Below are 17,487 nucleotides of genomic sequence, written 5' to 3'. Positions count from 1 at the left end.
AATGTCAGCTGCTGCTTCCGTTTCTCTCACACTGACCCTGAAAAGTGTCTCTAGTTTTGAGAGATCACGTGGATAGATCAGGCACACCGAGAATAATCTCCCTATATTATAGTCCATAACCTTAACCAGTGCTGCAAAGACCTTTTTTGTTCTTTGTTAGGTACCAAAAATAAGCATACACACATATATATTAGGTAAAAAGTAAACATAATTTATATTCATGAATTAGGAGGGCTAGTGCTTGAACATACTTGGTGGGGGCATTATTTTGCCAGCAACTATCCGCCCTATGGCCCCAGAAGATTATGTTGAGCCCCATCCATTTTTGCATTCACTCCACCCCAACCCATCTAAAACCTTAACCTATAACAGTGCCAACTCAAAATCCCAAATCTCACCTTGTCAGTAAAAGTCCTAAATCTCATCATCAGAATCAGCTGAGGCTTGGTTAGCAGCCAGCTTGGGGGCCACAATTCCTGCCTGTCTGTGGCAGGAAGATATCTATTTTAAAATATAGTGGTGTGGCAGACAGAGGACAATAGTTATAGATTCAAACCGAGAGAAAATAGAATGGAGCCACCAGTCCTAAGCAATTTCACAGTTTAGCTGCACACAATCCATTTAGTTCCAAGACCTTGCTCTTGCTGATCTGCCTTTTGGGTTCAAGATATCGTCTTTCAATTCATCCTTTTTTTTCATGAAAGGTATCATATGTCTGCAGCCAACTGGGTTTATCATCCTGTTCCCTGCCTGTAAATTGTAGGAGTCTGACATCCTTTTATTTCACATCCACGGTCTTTTTCAGTCCAAGCTGAAATATTTCTGCTGTTAATAACATTCTCTGTGAATCGTCCAGTATAAGGAGGTCTATTCCATAGGAAGAGATTCACTCCATATAAGGTTGCTGTGAGCCGGCATCTGCTCAGTGGCAATGAGGTGAGATGGGATGATCATTTTCCATCCAAGCCAAAAATATTTCTACTGGTCTCACATTCTCTGTGAATCTCCCGCTATAAGGAGATTCACTCCATTAGATAATAAAAGGCAGTTTCCATCACGTTAATTTGAACTCCTAGCTACCCCATTGGTCAGAGGAGAGTTCTGGCCAGGCTGTGATCTAGATGGCCACACTTTTCTCCCATGGAGTGGCTGGTGGGTTTGAACTGTCAGCCTTTCAATGAGCTGTCAGGTGCTTACTCCACATCACCCGATCTAATTCTACTAAGCCATCATTTAAAGATCCATTTAGAAAATCTATTAAACAGCTCATCTAGTGACCATTCGAGCTAATCCCATCTCTGTTTTTCACTTTTGCCAATATGGTTGAGAGTCAAAATCTTAAGCTTCCTACATACTCTGGCTTGTTTGGGGGATCTGTGTACCATGATCCCAATGCATCCTTAGGATTACTGTAATGTGACTAAACTACTTTCCAGGAAAATTCGCATCATAGGGGCTCAATTAATCTTTATTTAATTTACGAATAAATAAACTTTTTTGGGGGAATGAAATTGGCTCTTAAACTGAGGGAGAGTAAGGCGTAAACCAGCTGGAAACCAATCTATGAGAGACATTGAAGTATCATTTGAATAGATGAAAATATGAAGTCCCTTAAAATTAGATTCCTTTCATATTAGACGATATGTTTCATTCTCTGTGAATCCGCCCTTTCTGTCACGAGCCTCATAGCTTTTCCCCTTTCTTCCAGTCCTGCTTTCTCTAGAAGTTAATGAAGTTAAAAAACAAGCCACATTTTGCTAGTGTTGAGTTGGTTGGCATCACCTTTATTTCTTCAGCCAAACAGAAAATCCAGACCAAATTGGCAGTGTAGTCAACCATGGGAAGCCACATTCTTCCCTCTCTTCCCAATGACCTCCTGTCCTGACTTTGTTGGGTTGTTCTATAGACTTCTACAGAAATAATGATGCATGATGAAATAGAGAGGTGGGGAAAGAGTCGCCTGAAGACAGAAGAAAGATAGAAAAATTATAATGTGGCTCAGTGCTCACTGAATTGATCTTAATTTGAATTCTAATAAAATATCCCAAGTCTTTCAAATCCTAGGTGTGACTTAAAAATCAATGCATGGATTCTTTTGTTTACTAAAGTGTAGAAGAAGGAAGTTGATTCACTGGGCTCCTTTCTATCTGGGAGTTAATTAGGCCTGGGGTGGATGGAGTTTCGAATAAATGTTAAACTACACATATTTTATAAACTGCACGTTTAAGGTCGTTCATACACAGAGCACTATCAGTATATTTTATGTTTTGTTTGCGATTGGGAACCTGGAGAATGAATAAATTCCTAGTAGACAGCAGCAGATTTATTTTATTTTAAGTATTTATTTTTATTTTTTATTAATAAATCATTTTATGGGGGGATCTGACATATATTATAGCAACCAATACATTCATTATATAAAGTGGACATGTACAATTGTTGGTGTCAACAATTTCTAAACATTATCTTTCTTCTTGAGCCCTTTGATATCAGCCCTCTTTTTCCCCCTCCCGCCACACTGCTACCCCCGCAAACCCTTAATATATTATGTATTGTTATTATTATTTAGCAGATTCATTTTAGTAATTTTCTCCTGCTAATGGGGTCCTGGTGATGTAGTGGTTACCTGTTGGGCTGTCATCCACCTGGTCGGTAGTTCAAAACCACTAGCAGCTCCAAGGGAGAAAGACTGCGCTCTCTACTCCCTGATACAGTCACAGCCTTGGACACCTGCAGAGGGTCGCTATGAGTCAGTGCTAACTCCATGGCAGTGAGCAGAGAGATAGCCTATGTAAAACTTCCTGGGGAATGAAGGTTTTTATAGTACTTAGAACCCTCACAGAGCAGAAACCTTCTTGTCTGTGAAAGGCAGCCTTTTCCACAAGATTCAGAGATGTCAAATGAATGACAACAGCTTGCTGGTCATTTATTTCCCAGGAGGATGAGGGGTAGGGGAAGAAAAGCAACAACCAGGTCTCCGTTCAAACACAGCCTTCGTTTGTGTGTGTTTCCAGTCTCCTGAGTCAGACTCAGAAATCCCAGCACACACATGAGAAAAGACGCATATTCATCTGCACAGCCAAAACCCATCCTGTCTCAGGGTCTCTGCTTCTGACTCCCTCCCCGGAGACGTTCCTCAGGAACAGCTCTGGGTGGAGAGAGAGCTTTCTTAACAAAGGGTGTTGATGGCTGTAATGGACGGTAATGATGACCAATGTAAGTGTAAGCCAGGCTCCAGGAGACGCAGACTCCCTGCCAGAGTGCAGAGAAGTGAAGGCCCAGCGTGAGTACATAATGCGGTTGATGAAGTTCCTTCAGGGTGCAGTGACGTCCATCTCTCTGTGCCAACCTATGCTGGCAAGGCACATGCTTTCAAGGGCAAACTGTATTGGCCATTGTGCTTGGTTCTACTTGGACACCAGCCCAGTGACTACATTCTTGACACTGCCATCCTGTGGTTTGGAAGCCTGTGCCCCAGGCACGGCACGGAGGTAGCATTCTGAGATGATGGAGTAAAAATATAAAGGCAGTGAGAACGTTGGACATATACAGCACCTGACGGAGGGTAGTGAATATATGAATCGATTTGAAATTCTTTTTAAATTCCATTACTAAAGCTTGAGTATATTTGTGCTGCTCTCAAAAAAGAGAGTTTTTCATAATGCAATTACTTTTAGACACTTCCTGGGTGGTGATATTGAAAGAGTCATTGAATCATTTCTGGCTTCTGGCAACCGCGTGCAGAGTACAATGCAACTGCTACATTGGTTTGTCAAGGCTCTGACCGTTAGGAAGTAGATCGTCAGCCCTCCATTCCTATAGCCTGAGTAGGCACCCACCTTTCAGCTTGTCCACTTTAAATGCTTGTATCACTTACAGATGCGGGATATTTTCATTCGAGGTGAAGAAAGAATTACTCTCTACTGCTCTGACACATTTTTCAGTTCAGACTAATTGATAGATGCTTCTCCACACAATGGTCAACTTGGCAGGAAAAGAAAGTGCACCAAACTCTGTAATCACCACAAGAAAATATAATTCTCTTGGGGAGTATTTCTAGCTTCAATCTTAGAAATCCAACGATAGGCTACAGTGATAGTAGCTTGTTAATGCTGCTTTTTATTGACTGATTCATTCTTTGAATAATAATTTCAGTCATCCAACATTTTTCCTCTGGGGAATCATTGAATGCTAAATTAAGGAGCACTAGGTTAAATATGAGGCACTCATATTATGCCATTTGATAACTAATTATGGGCATCCCTCTAAAAGATTCAGATTGGTCTTCAGAACACATTTCTTGCCTCCTTGTGTTTTTCCTTTTTCTTATTCTTTCTTTCTTACGACTTTTCTAAATGCTGTCTGATTTTCCCCCCTCCATATTTAGAGCAATCATCTCCCAAGACGCTGCAATAATACAGGAAGATTTATTCTCAGACCACTGATTCTTTTCTCCGTGGATTTCCTCATATCTCCCAGGACCAAGCATTTCCATCTCTTTCTGCTTCTATTGGGAAGCATTTTCTCTGAATTTTTACTCACCAATGTGGGCTATTTTTCGTAACCATTTCCTTTAGAAAAGACTTCCATTAGACCCCCAGTTTCCTATGAACAAACTGCTCCTGGAAATCATTTGCAAATATTTAATGGCAAGAGTCACCCGAAAAAGCAAGGATCACAACTGGTCACAAGGTAAATTAACTTTGAGGCTCTAAGTTAATGAAGTAGGTTGATGAGAAGCTGGGTGGACACTGTCCTTACTTAGCATCTGCCAGCCTGGATTTTGCCACATGAGACTGTGGATGCTGAATCGTCAGATCTTCTACTTTATCAAGAGAAATCCCAAATACCAATTGTATGTGACATTTATGAATTTTAAAATAATGACATCTAATACAACATTTTAAAATTGATCTAGGCCCAAAAGAACATAACTGTGGGATAGGTATGGCCTACCAATGACTGCTTGGAAGATTTAAGAGAGCTACTATCCTAGAGCTATTTTACAGAAATAGAGCTATCCAAATGTACAAAAATTCAGACTATGTGAAACTCTTGGGTCGATCTGTTCATTTTTCAAAATTGTTCTTGCCTCATCACTATTTTTGTTTGTTTGTACTTTGAACTGCTTATGCATCATTATAAAAGGCCTTAGGATCCCCAGGGGTGATTCTACTCTGTTGGACAGGGTCACCGTCAGTCACCGCAGTGGTGTTAATGTGATTGTACTGACGGTTTTCATCATGGGTTCTGCAGCACTCCAAATGCTGGCATTACACTGACATGGCCATACCTGTGTCATCATAAGTCTTGGGCACTCTGTGATTTGGATGCTCAATATAGAGTGAAAATTACAGGCTCAATCTACAATAGCTCTTGTAGGGTGGTATTATAGGCCTTCACAACATAAAATGTTCTTGCAGAAGGCTCTACTTAGAAGTGTCAAGAGTACATTTCTCCTGTTTTTTTATTTTCCTAGCTTTCCTCACAGCATAGACGAGTATGCCAACATGTGCCAATTAGATGGAGTAGAAGGGAAGAACGTATGTATTGATTTAAAATTCCTTGTAGTAAAAGAGAGGCAAGGAAGGGAACATTTCCCTTAGATATTCACAGTTGACTTGAAAACACCATTTGTTCGTATCTGCTGGGAGTCATCTTTCAGGCCAAATGGCTCCTCAAAACGTGTCTTACTTTAAACCTTTTCCAATGAGTTTGGGTTGGGTTATATTAGCATTCAACCCTAATCTCATTCATATCATTTAAAAAAGTGCTTTTGTAAATTTTACACCATCTCTAAGCTTTAAGAGCTTGAAAACATGACTCTTCCACTTGTCACTAACTGAATAAAGTCTCTAGGGGAAGCCTGCCCTGCTGACCACCCACCATGACATCGAAGAGTCACATGTGAGGCTCCGCTCAGAAACCAGGTCAACTTGCAAGCGCTGACACCCTTCTCTTCACTCGGGCTGCTTCTCTGGACTCTCTCTGGGTAGGACCTAAGCAAGTGGCTTCATCAGCAATGTTAGACCTGACTGATTGTGATATGATCAACAAAAGGCCACGTGGATAATGATGGTTGTGGTATGATTGTGTCAGGAGACAAAAACCATGCCAGTGGTTTAAACAGGGGTATTTAATATGAAATATTCTGAACTAGGCATGGAGTATTACCTGGCTAACCGGCTAATACAGTAGCTATCACTCCCATGAAGGAGCGAAGGGAAGAGGGACAATTCATCTAAACCCAGAAGCTTCGATAGAATCAGATCTCTGAGCAGTGGGGGCAGATTAGTTGGGGGGTTTCTGGTGAAGGAGAGCAGGGTGCTGCTAAAACAGAAATACCACAGGTGCATGGCTTTGAAAAACTGAATAAATTTCCTCACAGCATAGGTGACTAAAAGTCAAATTTGGGGTGCTGGCTCTAGGGGAAAGCTTTCTCTCCCTGTGGTCTCTGGAGGAAAGCCCTTGTTCCTTTGGAGCTTCTACCCCTGGATAGTCTGCTTGTGGCTTGCCATCCTCCATCCCCCCATCTCGTTGTCTCTCCTGATTTAAAACACCCCTCCGCATGTCCACATTCATTTTGTCTCATTGACCTAACAAAGACAACCTTTCCCAGATGAGATTAGAATCACGGGCATAGGGGTGAGGACTTACAATACATATGCCCCCCCCTGAAGGAGAGGAGAGAGAAGGCACAATTCAATGCTTAACAGTCAGGTTCTGGTCTCCGAACGTCAGGAAAGCTATGAACTGGAACTCAGCTGCTGTTACTGGACCGAACGGCTGCTTCTGGGATGAAGAAATCTTGCTGCAGTGATTCTCATTGGTGCCGCTATCCATTGGGAAATCTTTCACAGGGACCAGATGCCCTCTTCCTCCCCAGCAGCATCCCTGCCTTCTAGCCCCCTTTCCACAACGCGTGACCCAGAGCCAGCTGGTAACGTAGAAATGGAGTGTGCCAAGTCTCAGTCCCAGGAGTACAAAGCTGCATAGAGAAATGAAGGTTAGAAATAAGATAACTGGAACAACAATGTCTAGTTGTTGCAAAAGGTTATGGGGAAAATGTGTTTCTTTCCCCCTGAAACAAAGCTTATTATTATTATTATTATTTTCTGAGGGAAAATCCCTGGGAAGTGTTTTAAGTCAACTTTCCATTTATGATTTACAGACAAAAGTGTATAGTTAGTCAGTTTTGACCCCCAAACAACGGGCTTTCCTCAGAAAAGGACTTATCAAACTAAGAACAACTGAAAACATGAACCTGGCATAGTGGTTATGCATTGGGCTAGAAGTTCAAAATCATCCCAGCTTCTCCTAGGGAGAAAAATACAATATGGCTTTCTACTCATGGAGACAGTTACAGGCTCAGAAACCCACGAGGGCAGTTCTGCTCCATCCTATGGCATCACGATGAGTCGGAATACTCAATGACAGCGAGTGAGGGAGCGAAAATCTCGAAATCCGAAATAGTGCTATTACATTTCATTTTGGGTTAAGGTCACGACCACTACCGAAATCCGGCAATATCTCACAGAAAGAAACGCTGGCTGGCCATGGACCAGCCTGATCATTGTTGCCATGTTTGTGTTCATGGCTGCAGCCACTGTACATTCACCTCATTGAGGGTCTTCTTCTTTTTCACGGACCTGCGACTTTACAAACCATGATGTCCTTCACAAGAGACTGGCCCTTCCTGGTAACTTTTCCAAAGGTCATAAGACCAAGTGGTCATCTCAATTGGGATTATGCTTTCAAACTCATAGAAAAAATCCTTTAAAAGTGGTCAGAATATGAATAGGTATTCCCTTATGCAAATAAGGAAGACACCCCAAAGCTTTCGTGGTGGTTCCAACATTATTGGGGACCCATGCCGTCCGCATGTCTGCCTTCATGTTAAGGGTTGCATAGGTATGACTTGGCTTCAGGAGCTTCAGTAATCACCTTTAGAGCCTAAGGATCAGTTTGGAGGAAGGAAAGAAGATCCCTCCCAACCCCCATCCCTTTTTTCTTTCTTTTTTCCCCAAGAAGCGCTCTTATAAGTCTCGATGCTTCTACTAGCTACAACAAAGATGTTTGTAGACTTAGCTGTGAAATCACATGCCCAGATAAAATTTTAGCCTGGTCATTTGAGGGATTTGGCCGTCTAGGCCATCAGTCGGCCATGAACAATCTCTGCCAGATTGTGGGAGGAAGGGTCACTCATTAATCATTGCGACTTGAGGTGCTTGAGTCCACTAGCCCCTATTTGAAAGACAAGAGTGATGCTGGGGATAGTTGTTTTGTTCCTCAGCAACTAGATGTACAACAGAACGAAACACAGCCTGGTCCTCAGCCATTCCCCAAATGGGCACGGTTGAGCCCAGTGCTGCCGCGGGTGTGCCAGTCATCTCATTGATGGTCCTTCTCTTTCTCTTTCTACTTTACCAAGCATGCTGTCCTCCGGGGACCGGTCCCACCTGATCACAGTCCAAAGTAACTAAGGTGAAGAAGTGTCAACATCCTTGCTTCTAAGGAGTATTCTAGCTGCTTCGTCCAAGAGCGATTTCTCGGTTCTTCTGGCACTCCGTGACACTGTCATTGTTTGTAGCCAACACCAAATGCGCCAGTTCTTGTCTGGCTTTCCTTAGTCATTGTCCAGCTTTTGCATGCATATGAGGCGATTGAAAATACCCTGGCTTGAGTCAGGTGCAGCTCAGGCCTCCAAGTGACACCTTTGCATTTTAACAGCGCGTCCATGAAGCTCCTAGGTGGGGAAGAGTGGAGGCTGTTGAGCAGTGTGGGAGAAAGACACTGAAGGCACACTTCCTCGACTTTCCCGTTTCGCTCAGAGCCATCTTTCATCTTTGTATTATCGTCTGCTTAAAGAATTTGGATTCAGTGCCAATGGAAAGATTTCATGTGCTGTTAACATTTATTTTGCTTCAAAGAACCAAGTTGTTTTTCAAGGATTTATCCACTCTTTGCTGTGTTCTTTCCCCTGTCTTGGAGGAACCCCTTTGAATGCCAAGATGGGTTATAGATTTCCCTGGTTACATTTCTTTCCGTTGCTTCTCACGAACCTCAAAGGGCATGGAGAAGTATTGATAAAATGTGAAGCTTTCCAAGACACGCTCTCAATGTCCTTCCGACATACAAAAATGGTCAAAGTGAGTAATTCAGCACAATTGGAGTGAACTTCTCGCCAAGACGCTTGGGGTGAAACTGGCTAGCAGTGTGAAATGATTCTCTTTATAAACTAACAGCCTTGTTTTATGATGTGTCTAGTTGGCAGGCCAACACCTTAAGGGCCTTAAGCATATATATTTGGTATTTTCCCGAACTGGAGCAGCCGAGCAGGCTGCACTGTGGCACGCTGCCTTGGCTGATTCGCAGGTGGAAACAGTGTAAATCAGGCCGTAGAGAGCTGTGTTCCCTAAAACTTTACTTGTTTACAGGTACCTCAGACTTCATACTTTTATATAATCCATAACCATAGATGGGAATCTAGAGGACATTGGCACAGGAACTGGATGGTAGAAAAAAATAGATGACAATCCTATTGGGAACCTTATCTTGCTTCATATTGTCTGCTACAGAGAAAATGGTGGTCCGTAGTGTACAGACGTTTACATGTGTAAAGATCCCTAATGGACATGGAGAATTGTCAGCAAATGGAGTACCCTCTGACCTCTTTGGGCACCCTTGCTTTTCACCTTGTGCTCTTTATAAGCACAGACTTAACACATTGTTACTGAACCACTCCGATACCTGTTCCTTATCCTTCCAGGGTAATGTAATGTTTTCTTAAAGGTTGTTGCTGACAGTTGGGAAAACATTCATAATGTGTTCAGTGCAAGAAAGAACTTCATCTAGAATGCTGCCTAGCAAGACTAAATGATCCCAGTCATTTGGGGAAAGCATCGTGTTAGTAACCCCAAACTCCTGGGTTCTCGGGTAGGGTTTTTATTTTTTTAATTTTACTCTCTTCCCTTTTGCTTCTTCCTTCACCCACAAGGGTGTACTAAGGCTGGAGAGAACGGAATTCTTATCTTCCAATGAGGCATCTATATAGTACATCAAAGCAAGGAACTAAAGAGAAGAAGCACTGCTGGTAGAATTTCAGGAAGGATGAATAATGGAAAGACCTGAGTACTGGAGCCCAAAAGAGCTGGAATTGAGCTCCAGCTGTGTCATTTGAAACTGATGGCCTTGGGCAAATTATTTGCCCAAGCCCGAGCTAAGTCACAGTTTCTTTGTTTCTAAATTTGGCATGAAAATACCTGATTCATAATCACTTGAGAATTAACTGAAACTGTGCATTTAGAAGTATTACTGAAATACCTAACAAAAAGTAGGTGTTCAATAAAGATTACTTCTTTGAAGAGACATGCACAAGGATGTGGGGCGAGTCACAGGACTTTCTCAGTATTCTAATCTGCCAGGAACAGGGCTGCCTGTCTGTGTGTATACTGGTGTGAACCGGTGTGTGTGTGTGTGTGTGTGTGTGTGTGTGCACATGAGACAGAGATGGGAAGAGTGAAGTGAGGTATTTGATAAGATTCATTTTCCCAAATCATCTTCTTAAGTACTTTTAGGTGTCTGCAACTTCAGAAGGTCCTTGGTGAACTCGAAATGACAATCAAGGGAACAGAGTGGGTTGGGGGAGGGGTATTTCACCCACATATGATAGAAATATAATGAAACATTTTTAGTTTATTTTTTGTGCTCTCTAGATTTACTTTCTCTTTTGGACAATGTTGATCCCATAAATTTTGTTTTTTTAAGCTTCATTTTCTGTTCTGGTCAATCTATTTGGGGCCAACACATTCTCTTGTCACATGTGTTAATATTACTGTCTTAGGATCTGTCAAAATGAAGAATAACTTTCTTTCCTGGGCCAGACCTGGTTGATACTCTTAATTGCAAAGGGCCAGACCTTTCTTGGCAGCAAAATATATGAACTGGGCACAAGTTCTCACAGATATTTTTTGTCTCACTCAACTGTCATGCCAAAACAATATGTCAAAATAATATGAGGGAGCCTCAACAAGTTCATGGAAATATGAAGCTAAAAGATGATAGAATTTTTCTACAACTTTATGACACTTATTGTGTAAACATTACTGTCCTTGCTTAACCAGAATTGAGTATTTGCCATGGTTGACAGGGTCCAGCTAGAACCGGTTTCTGCTCCTTTTAGGATTGAGAGTAGATACGTCCATCTTTCAAACACAATCCGTGTCGATTTTAGGCCTCTTGGAGAGTTTACTGTGGTTGGTGGTCGGTGGATTGAATCAGTGAGAGTAACGGTGGTCTCAAATACAGCAACGATTGTGAGGACACAGCAAGACCAGGCATACAAAGGGCGTCAAACCCTGCTTCATGGAGAGTCTTCCTCTTGTTTGCGGACCCTCCCCTTCACCGAGCATGATGTTCTTCTCCATGGATGGGTCCCTCCTGATGACATCTTCGAAAGAAGGCGAGAGACAATTTTAGCATCATCACTTGGAAGGCGCATTTTGGCTCTATTTTTTCAGTTAGATTTGCCTGTTTTTCTGGAAGCCCATGTGATAGTCAGTGTTCCGCACCAGCCCTACTTGAGAGCCATCGACCCTCTTTTTCACTCTTCTTGAGTCATCGTCAGCGTTCACGTCTGAGAAGACCGAAAACAGTAGTGGGCCAGGCTGACCTTTGTCCTCAAATGTTTACTTTTGACCACTCGAAAGAGGTCTTTGGCAGCAGATTTGTCCAGGTGAAATACTCTTTTTGATTTTTTTTTACTACTCCTTTCATGTGTGTTGATTCTGGATCTAAATAAAATGAAATCTTTGACAACTTCAATTATCTCCATTGACCTTGGTGTTCCTTATGGGTCCAATTGTGAGGGTTTTTGTTCTCTTTATGTTAAGGTGCAATCCATGCTAAAGGCTATAGTCTTTGAGCATCAGCAGCAGGTGCTCAAGTCTACCTCTGTATCGGAAAGTACTGTCGTGTCGCCTGCGAATCACAAGCTGGTAGGAGCCTTCCTCCCATTTTGCTGCTGTGTTCTCCTTTAGATAGTCTGTGAGGAAGAACCGGGCAGTCTACTTCTGAAAAAAATAATGCTGAGGGAAAACGTTCTGGATAATAATGGAATGTTGTCTTGGTAGAATTTCCCAAAGGCCAGAGCTCCTTTGGCTTCTGCTCATAGTGAGATCTTACCAACCCTTTCTTCTGGTTTGTTGAGATGTAAGCCGTCAGGTTTTGTTGTTGTGTTTTTACATAAAAGAAGATCGGAAGACATAACACAGGTGAGTAGCCACTGAGAAAATGAGCAGAATACCTGAAAAAGAAAACATCAAGCATAAACTTTGATGAGTTTCCAGGAGAGAGTTACAACGATTGCACAAGAAAGGGATGAGGTTTGGGTTCCATTTGCTGCTTGAGAATAAAGGCTAGAAGTAGTGACATCCTGCTCTTGTAAGAAGGAAAAGGAAATACGTCATGTGCCATGCGCGATTGACCCCTTCCTCATCGTTTTTATGGGAATATCTGAAATGCTCCCCAGAGTAATACAGTAGTATAACTTTATCTAAAAGGATTCTGACACTCAGGTCCACGAACTGGAAGTCTGAGATATTCTCAAACTTTATACCACAACTAAAATATTTGAAACATTATTTCAATAAATTGGTCTCATTCATAACAGCAAGCATTTTATTGTTTTGCATTTAAGAATACCATTCAGAGAAAACATCTACAGGCTTTGTGGAAAGGCTAAAAGTACCATAACACTAAAAGTCGTTAAGAATCCTTGATGTAGTGGGATTTTTTTTTTTCAGAGAGAGGATGTCATTTTCCATGTCCTGGTCTCATTAATTCTCACAATTCGTAGTACTCCTTTTAGTGGCCTCACCACAATGTTCTCAAACTCGGTCGGCTGTGCTAAGTTTCTAGGACATGCACATGGAAGTTGTCCTTTGGGCAGAACATTGACTTCAACATGGTAACAGGGCATTTCATAATGAACGTTGTCTCTCTTCTAAAGAATTCAACATTTATTGGAAAAAATCATATTGCTCTTTCCCTACTTATTCTGCTAGCCAAAGAGGATACTAGATCAAATAAAAAACAATCACGTATGAGACCATCAGCTTGTAGTCTAGTGTAAGTGTATGTGTGTAATAACATCTTGATTTATGTTTTCCCCTTGCAGATCTTGGAGGCATCAGAAGTTTAATGGGCCTTCCCAGCATTCCAGACGACTGCCTTGCAATGAAGCGCTGAGTCACAGTCTGGGGGTCTAAGGTACTGGCAACAACGTGGAACCCCCAGACAGCCAACCCCACTTACATCCATTCCGAGCACAAGCCCAAACTGAGCCTGGCCAGAAATCAGAGCAAGCACTAGAGAAAGATTTCTCTGTGGATGGAAAGTGGAAAAGAGAAGAGAGGTTCTAATAAATTGCAACAACCCTTTCACCATTCTAAAGAGCCCACCTTTCTTATCAACCAGGCCATCCTACGTAGTGACTCTCCTTCTGGTGGTTTACCAGAAACTGAGAGTGCTGTACTTTCTGACGAGGTAAAAATAAGCACTCAAAGAAACAGACCGGGAACTGTCATACTAGCTAGAGGGTCAAGTAGGAGAACTATGTCAGAAGGTCCCTTTAATCCGCCAGTGATCCCATCCCGACGGCCTGGATTCAGGGTCTGCTATCTCTGTGGCCGAGAGTTTGGATCCCAGTCACTTGCCATTCATGAGCCCCAGTGCTTGGAGAAGTGGCGTCTTGAAAACAGCAAGTTGCCCAAACACCTGAGGAGGCCGGAACCCTCCAAGCCACAGCTTCTTAGTGGTAGTGACTCCGCCAACCTTCAGGCAGCTAACGAAGCAGCATTCCAGAGCGCGCAGGCGCAGCTGTTGCCCTGTGAAGTCTGTGGTCGCACATTCTTGCCAGATCGGCTGCTGGTGCACCAGAGAAGCTGTAAGCCAAAGGGCGAGGGTCCCAGAGCACCCAACCCCAACAGCTCGGATGGTCTTACTAGCCCCAAGAAAACACGTAGACCACGGACTCTCGTCTGCTACATCTGTGGCCGGGAATTTGGCACCCTGTCCCTTCCAATTCATGAGCCCAAATGCCTGGAAAAATGGAAAACAGAAAACGACCGTCTTCCCAGGGAGTTCCGCAAGCCACTCCCACAGAAGCCCCCATCTCTTTCAACCGGACAGTCCAACCAAGAGGGGACAAGTCCAGCTCAGCTTGTGCCCTGCCCAAATTGTGGCCGGACCTTTGCTGCACACCGCCTTCTAGTGCACCAGAGAAGCTGTAAAACTCACCCTAGTGGGCCAAAAGATGTCACCGGAGGGGGCCAGGGGGCCCCAAACAAGTCTGCTCCTTCCAAGCAGGAAAGGAACATGGCAGCACCCACTGTGTCTAAGAAGGTAATTCGTGCCACCTAACATGCACTGGTTGGATCTTGGAGGACCTTCTGCCTCCAGGGAACTCAGGGAACACCGTCCCCAACTCAGCCACTTCACTTGTCGGATGTCTTCTTACAATGGATTCTTTCTGCCTCAACACAGCCTGCCAAAGTCGATCCTCTGTAGGACTCCAGGGGCTTGACCTCTCTTAACAGAGTAGGTCTCAGAGCATCCTGGCCTGATTGGTTTATATTGGTTTTTGCCTCAAAAAAAGAACAAGACACAGACTTTTTCTTTCCTGACCATCATACCGCTGATTGCTAGGAAAGACTGTTGTTGGCAATGACTCAGTAACGCTGTGTCTACATGGTAGAGATATCATTCCCATTCCAACAGCCAATATTTATTGCCTGCTTATTTTAGTCATCTACCTTAGGAATTCATTCTTGGCAATGCTGGGCTAGGTTGAGTTTATCTTACTAAAATAGAATCTGTGTCAAAAACCCCAGATGACTTTAGCAATGATTGAGCTGGAGCAAGTTCAGCAAGACACATGCAATTCCTGAAAGTGTACCATGTTTTCTTTAAACACTTAGCTTATGGTAGTAACTGAGGGATCAACCCTGGGACAGCCACTGGCACCACGGAGTGCGAGGGCCCCGGCCCTGGCAGGTCCTGAGCTTTCTTTGCTGCTGCTCTGTAGCTGCTGCCAGAGTTGAACTGCAGGACTTAGACCCCATCTTGAGACACCCCCCAAAAATGGCTCTCAGTGTCTTCAACTTATAAGGTGAAGTGTTTGGAGACCTTTATTGAAAATATCAGCATGAACACAGGATTAAGGGAAGGATTCTCATGAAGGGACTCCCTGCAGACCAGGCCCGGTCAAGGCTCTTGGTTTTTGTCCATTAAACAGAGGCGTAAGTAGGCTATCTTGGGTCACATCTCATAGAAGGTGATGTCATGAGAAGCCGGGGGCACAAAAGCCTTCTTTCTTTCTGCTTGCTACTTGAAGTGTCCTTCCTGTGAGGGACTCTTTTGAATGGACCGTTTAAGGACACTAAAGTTATACAATCTATTATAAAAGATAAAAACAGAGATTTGGTGGCAGGGGCAGGGGCACATCTATTTTTTAATGCAATTTTCCTTATTTATTTTTAGAATTCGTTTTTGGGCGGGTGGTGCGCGGGGAGTGTTTAGACCAGTTTCCTAACTTCCATGTTTAGACCGAGATGATTGTGGACTTACTGGTTTATCAGATTCCAAGACAATGATTCTGAAGCCGAAGAATCAGACTAACAGATGCTGGGCAAATTTTCCGATGAACGTTGAAGAAAGAACAACTAATTGTCTTGCCTAACAAAACCCCAAACGCTTCAGTGTGGCACAGGCTGCAAGCCGGCCTCATAAACATGATCTGTTTTTCCCATCTTCTGGCTGTTGTTTTCCTTCCAAAATGTGTGGGGTCTGGATTCGGAGAGGAAAAAGAATCCGTGTCTCTGGGCTCCAAATCAGAAACTCCTTTCACGTTCTGATTCCCAGTCCTGTTTTATTTAGTTATTTTATTGTTTTAATTGTATGCATTTACTTCAAATGTTCTTATTATAGATCTGGAGATAGGGAGGAGTGTGGTCAGGATTTCTGTGCTTGTTGTTCTAACACATACTTTGTGCTCCCAACAGTGGAGCCAACAGGCTGAGCACAGCGTGTTCTCACTCAAGTCACGACTGCTGGGAGGCGGGCCTGGGCCCACGGGTCACGTAAGACACCTTCCTGACTCACCCCATTATCTGCAGAGGCCAGCGATGGGCCCCTGTGTGTAGATCAGGGTAGGGAAATCCATCAGAATAAAAGCCTCTGGACCTCTTGGCCAAGTCAGGACTCCCACAGCCCTGCCCCAGACCTGGAAACAGGCATGGCAGTGGGAAGTTGGCACCACTGCCATCAGAGGTGTGCCGGCAGGTTTGGGGACCACACAGGCTGCTTCTTAGGGCATAGAAAGGTCATCCAACACAAGCTCTCTAGAGCTGCCAGATTTAAAGCAAATCCGGGTTAATTAAAATGCAGAAAATCCTTCCATGTCAGAGCAGTATAGACTTCTGGGAGAAGATGGTTGCTAATCCACAGTGCTTCCAGATGAAAGCCATTTCTGGGTAATGGAGTTTTCTTTCATGGTTATGATTCCATGTCGTCTACTGACTCCCCCAACACCCCCGTGCCCCTGTTTGTATCATTTTAAATGGATATAGTACAGGGAGTCACCCGTTTTCCATAAAGAGCACCGTTCTCAAGTTCGTCCACCGTGACGGCTGATTTGGGCCGACCGTGGACCACGTGTGCTCCTTTGTACAACTCCATGTTGGCTTAGTCCTGCACATCCTCAGTGTAGAGCAGCTTCCCTCTAGAGCCCTTGATCTGACTTCAGATTAGAATCCAACATCTCGTCCAATGTTTCCAAAGGCTTGAATCTCTCAAAATTTATTTTGTGGGTGTTGAGAACACCCACGGCACCCCCCAACCTTTTCTACAGCATTCACTCCCATGGATTCCATTCTTCAAGTTACACAAACATTCTCACCCTCCCTTCCTGAGCTGTTCTTCCTTTGTTAAATTCACTCTTCTTCCCCAAGGATCTCATCTAATCTTTTGGGCTAATGTTAATTTAATCCCACACAGACAGTTCTTAGGAAAGTAGAATGATCAAGGCAGATGCTTTGTATTAGCAAAAGCTCACCTATTGTTTGGTTTGAAAACGATTTCCAGGGGTATGGTTTTGGTTTAGGAGTACAAGGCTGTCTCTGAGCAATCATTTGACCCACCTCTCATAGCTCCAGACCGGGGAGAGTTCACGAACCCTTTGAGATTCTGTTCCGTCAGGGTTCTCGAACAGATTCTCCGATCGAAATGTTCGCCGCTGGGAGCGAGGCACTATCCAATTCTGGTCTCAGCAAAGGAGGTAGTTGTTCATAAAAGCAACTGCGCACACCTTCCATATCCACCTCCCAGTCCGGATTCTCCTCCTCCTCTTGTTGCTGCTGTTGAGTAGAGGTCAGGGTTCACACCTTAGAAGGCCAATTGCAAGCTTTAAGGCCCCAGGGGCTGCACAAT

At 43.5% G+C, this 17,487-nt stretch overlaps 1 protein-coding gene across 1 annotated transcript; it reads left to right on the top strand.

The window, feature by feature from the left end:
* The first annotated feature begins 13,228 nt into the window (after window positions 1–13,228).
* On the top strand, window positions 13,229–14,536 carry LOC115873768 (zinc finger protein 474-like). The gene has a single exon (XM_030888984.2). The coding sequence runs from the start codon at window positions 13,390–13,392 to the stop codon at window positions 14,419–14,421; it is 1,032 nt and encodes a 343-aa protein (XP_030744844.1). The 5' UTR covers window positions 13,229–13,389; the 3' UTR covers window positions 14,422–14,536.
* The last annotated feature ends 2,951 nt before the right edge of the window (window positions 14,537–17,487 follow it).

This window comes from Echinops telfairi, unplaced genomic scaffold (assembly GCF_000313985.2).
Source record: "Echinops telfairi isolate 266 unplaced genomic scaffold, ASM31398v2 ScPeMD7_7469;HRSCAF=8507_1, whole genome shotgun sequence".
Classification (NCBI taxonomy): domain Eukaryota; kingdom Metazoa; phylum Chordata; class Mammalia; order Afrosoricida; family Tenrecidae; genus Echinops; species Echinops telfairi.
The sequence above is the reverse complement of the archived record's forward strand: the minus strand, read 5'-3'. Positions and strand labels throughout refer to the sequence as shown.

Excerpts from the sequence above, each read along its gene's own strand:
- LOC115873768 (XM_030888984.2), top strand. The coding sequence starts at position 13,390 with ATGGAAAGTGGAAAAGAGAAGAGAGGTTCTAATAAATTGCAACAACCC.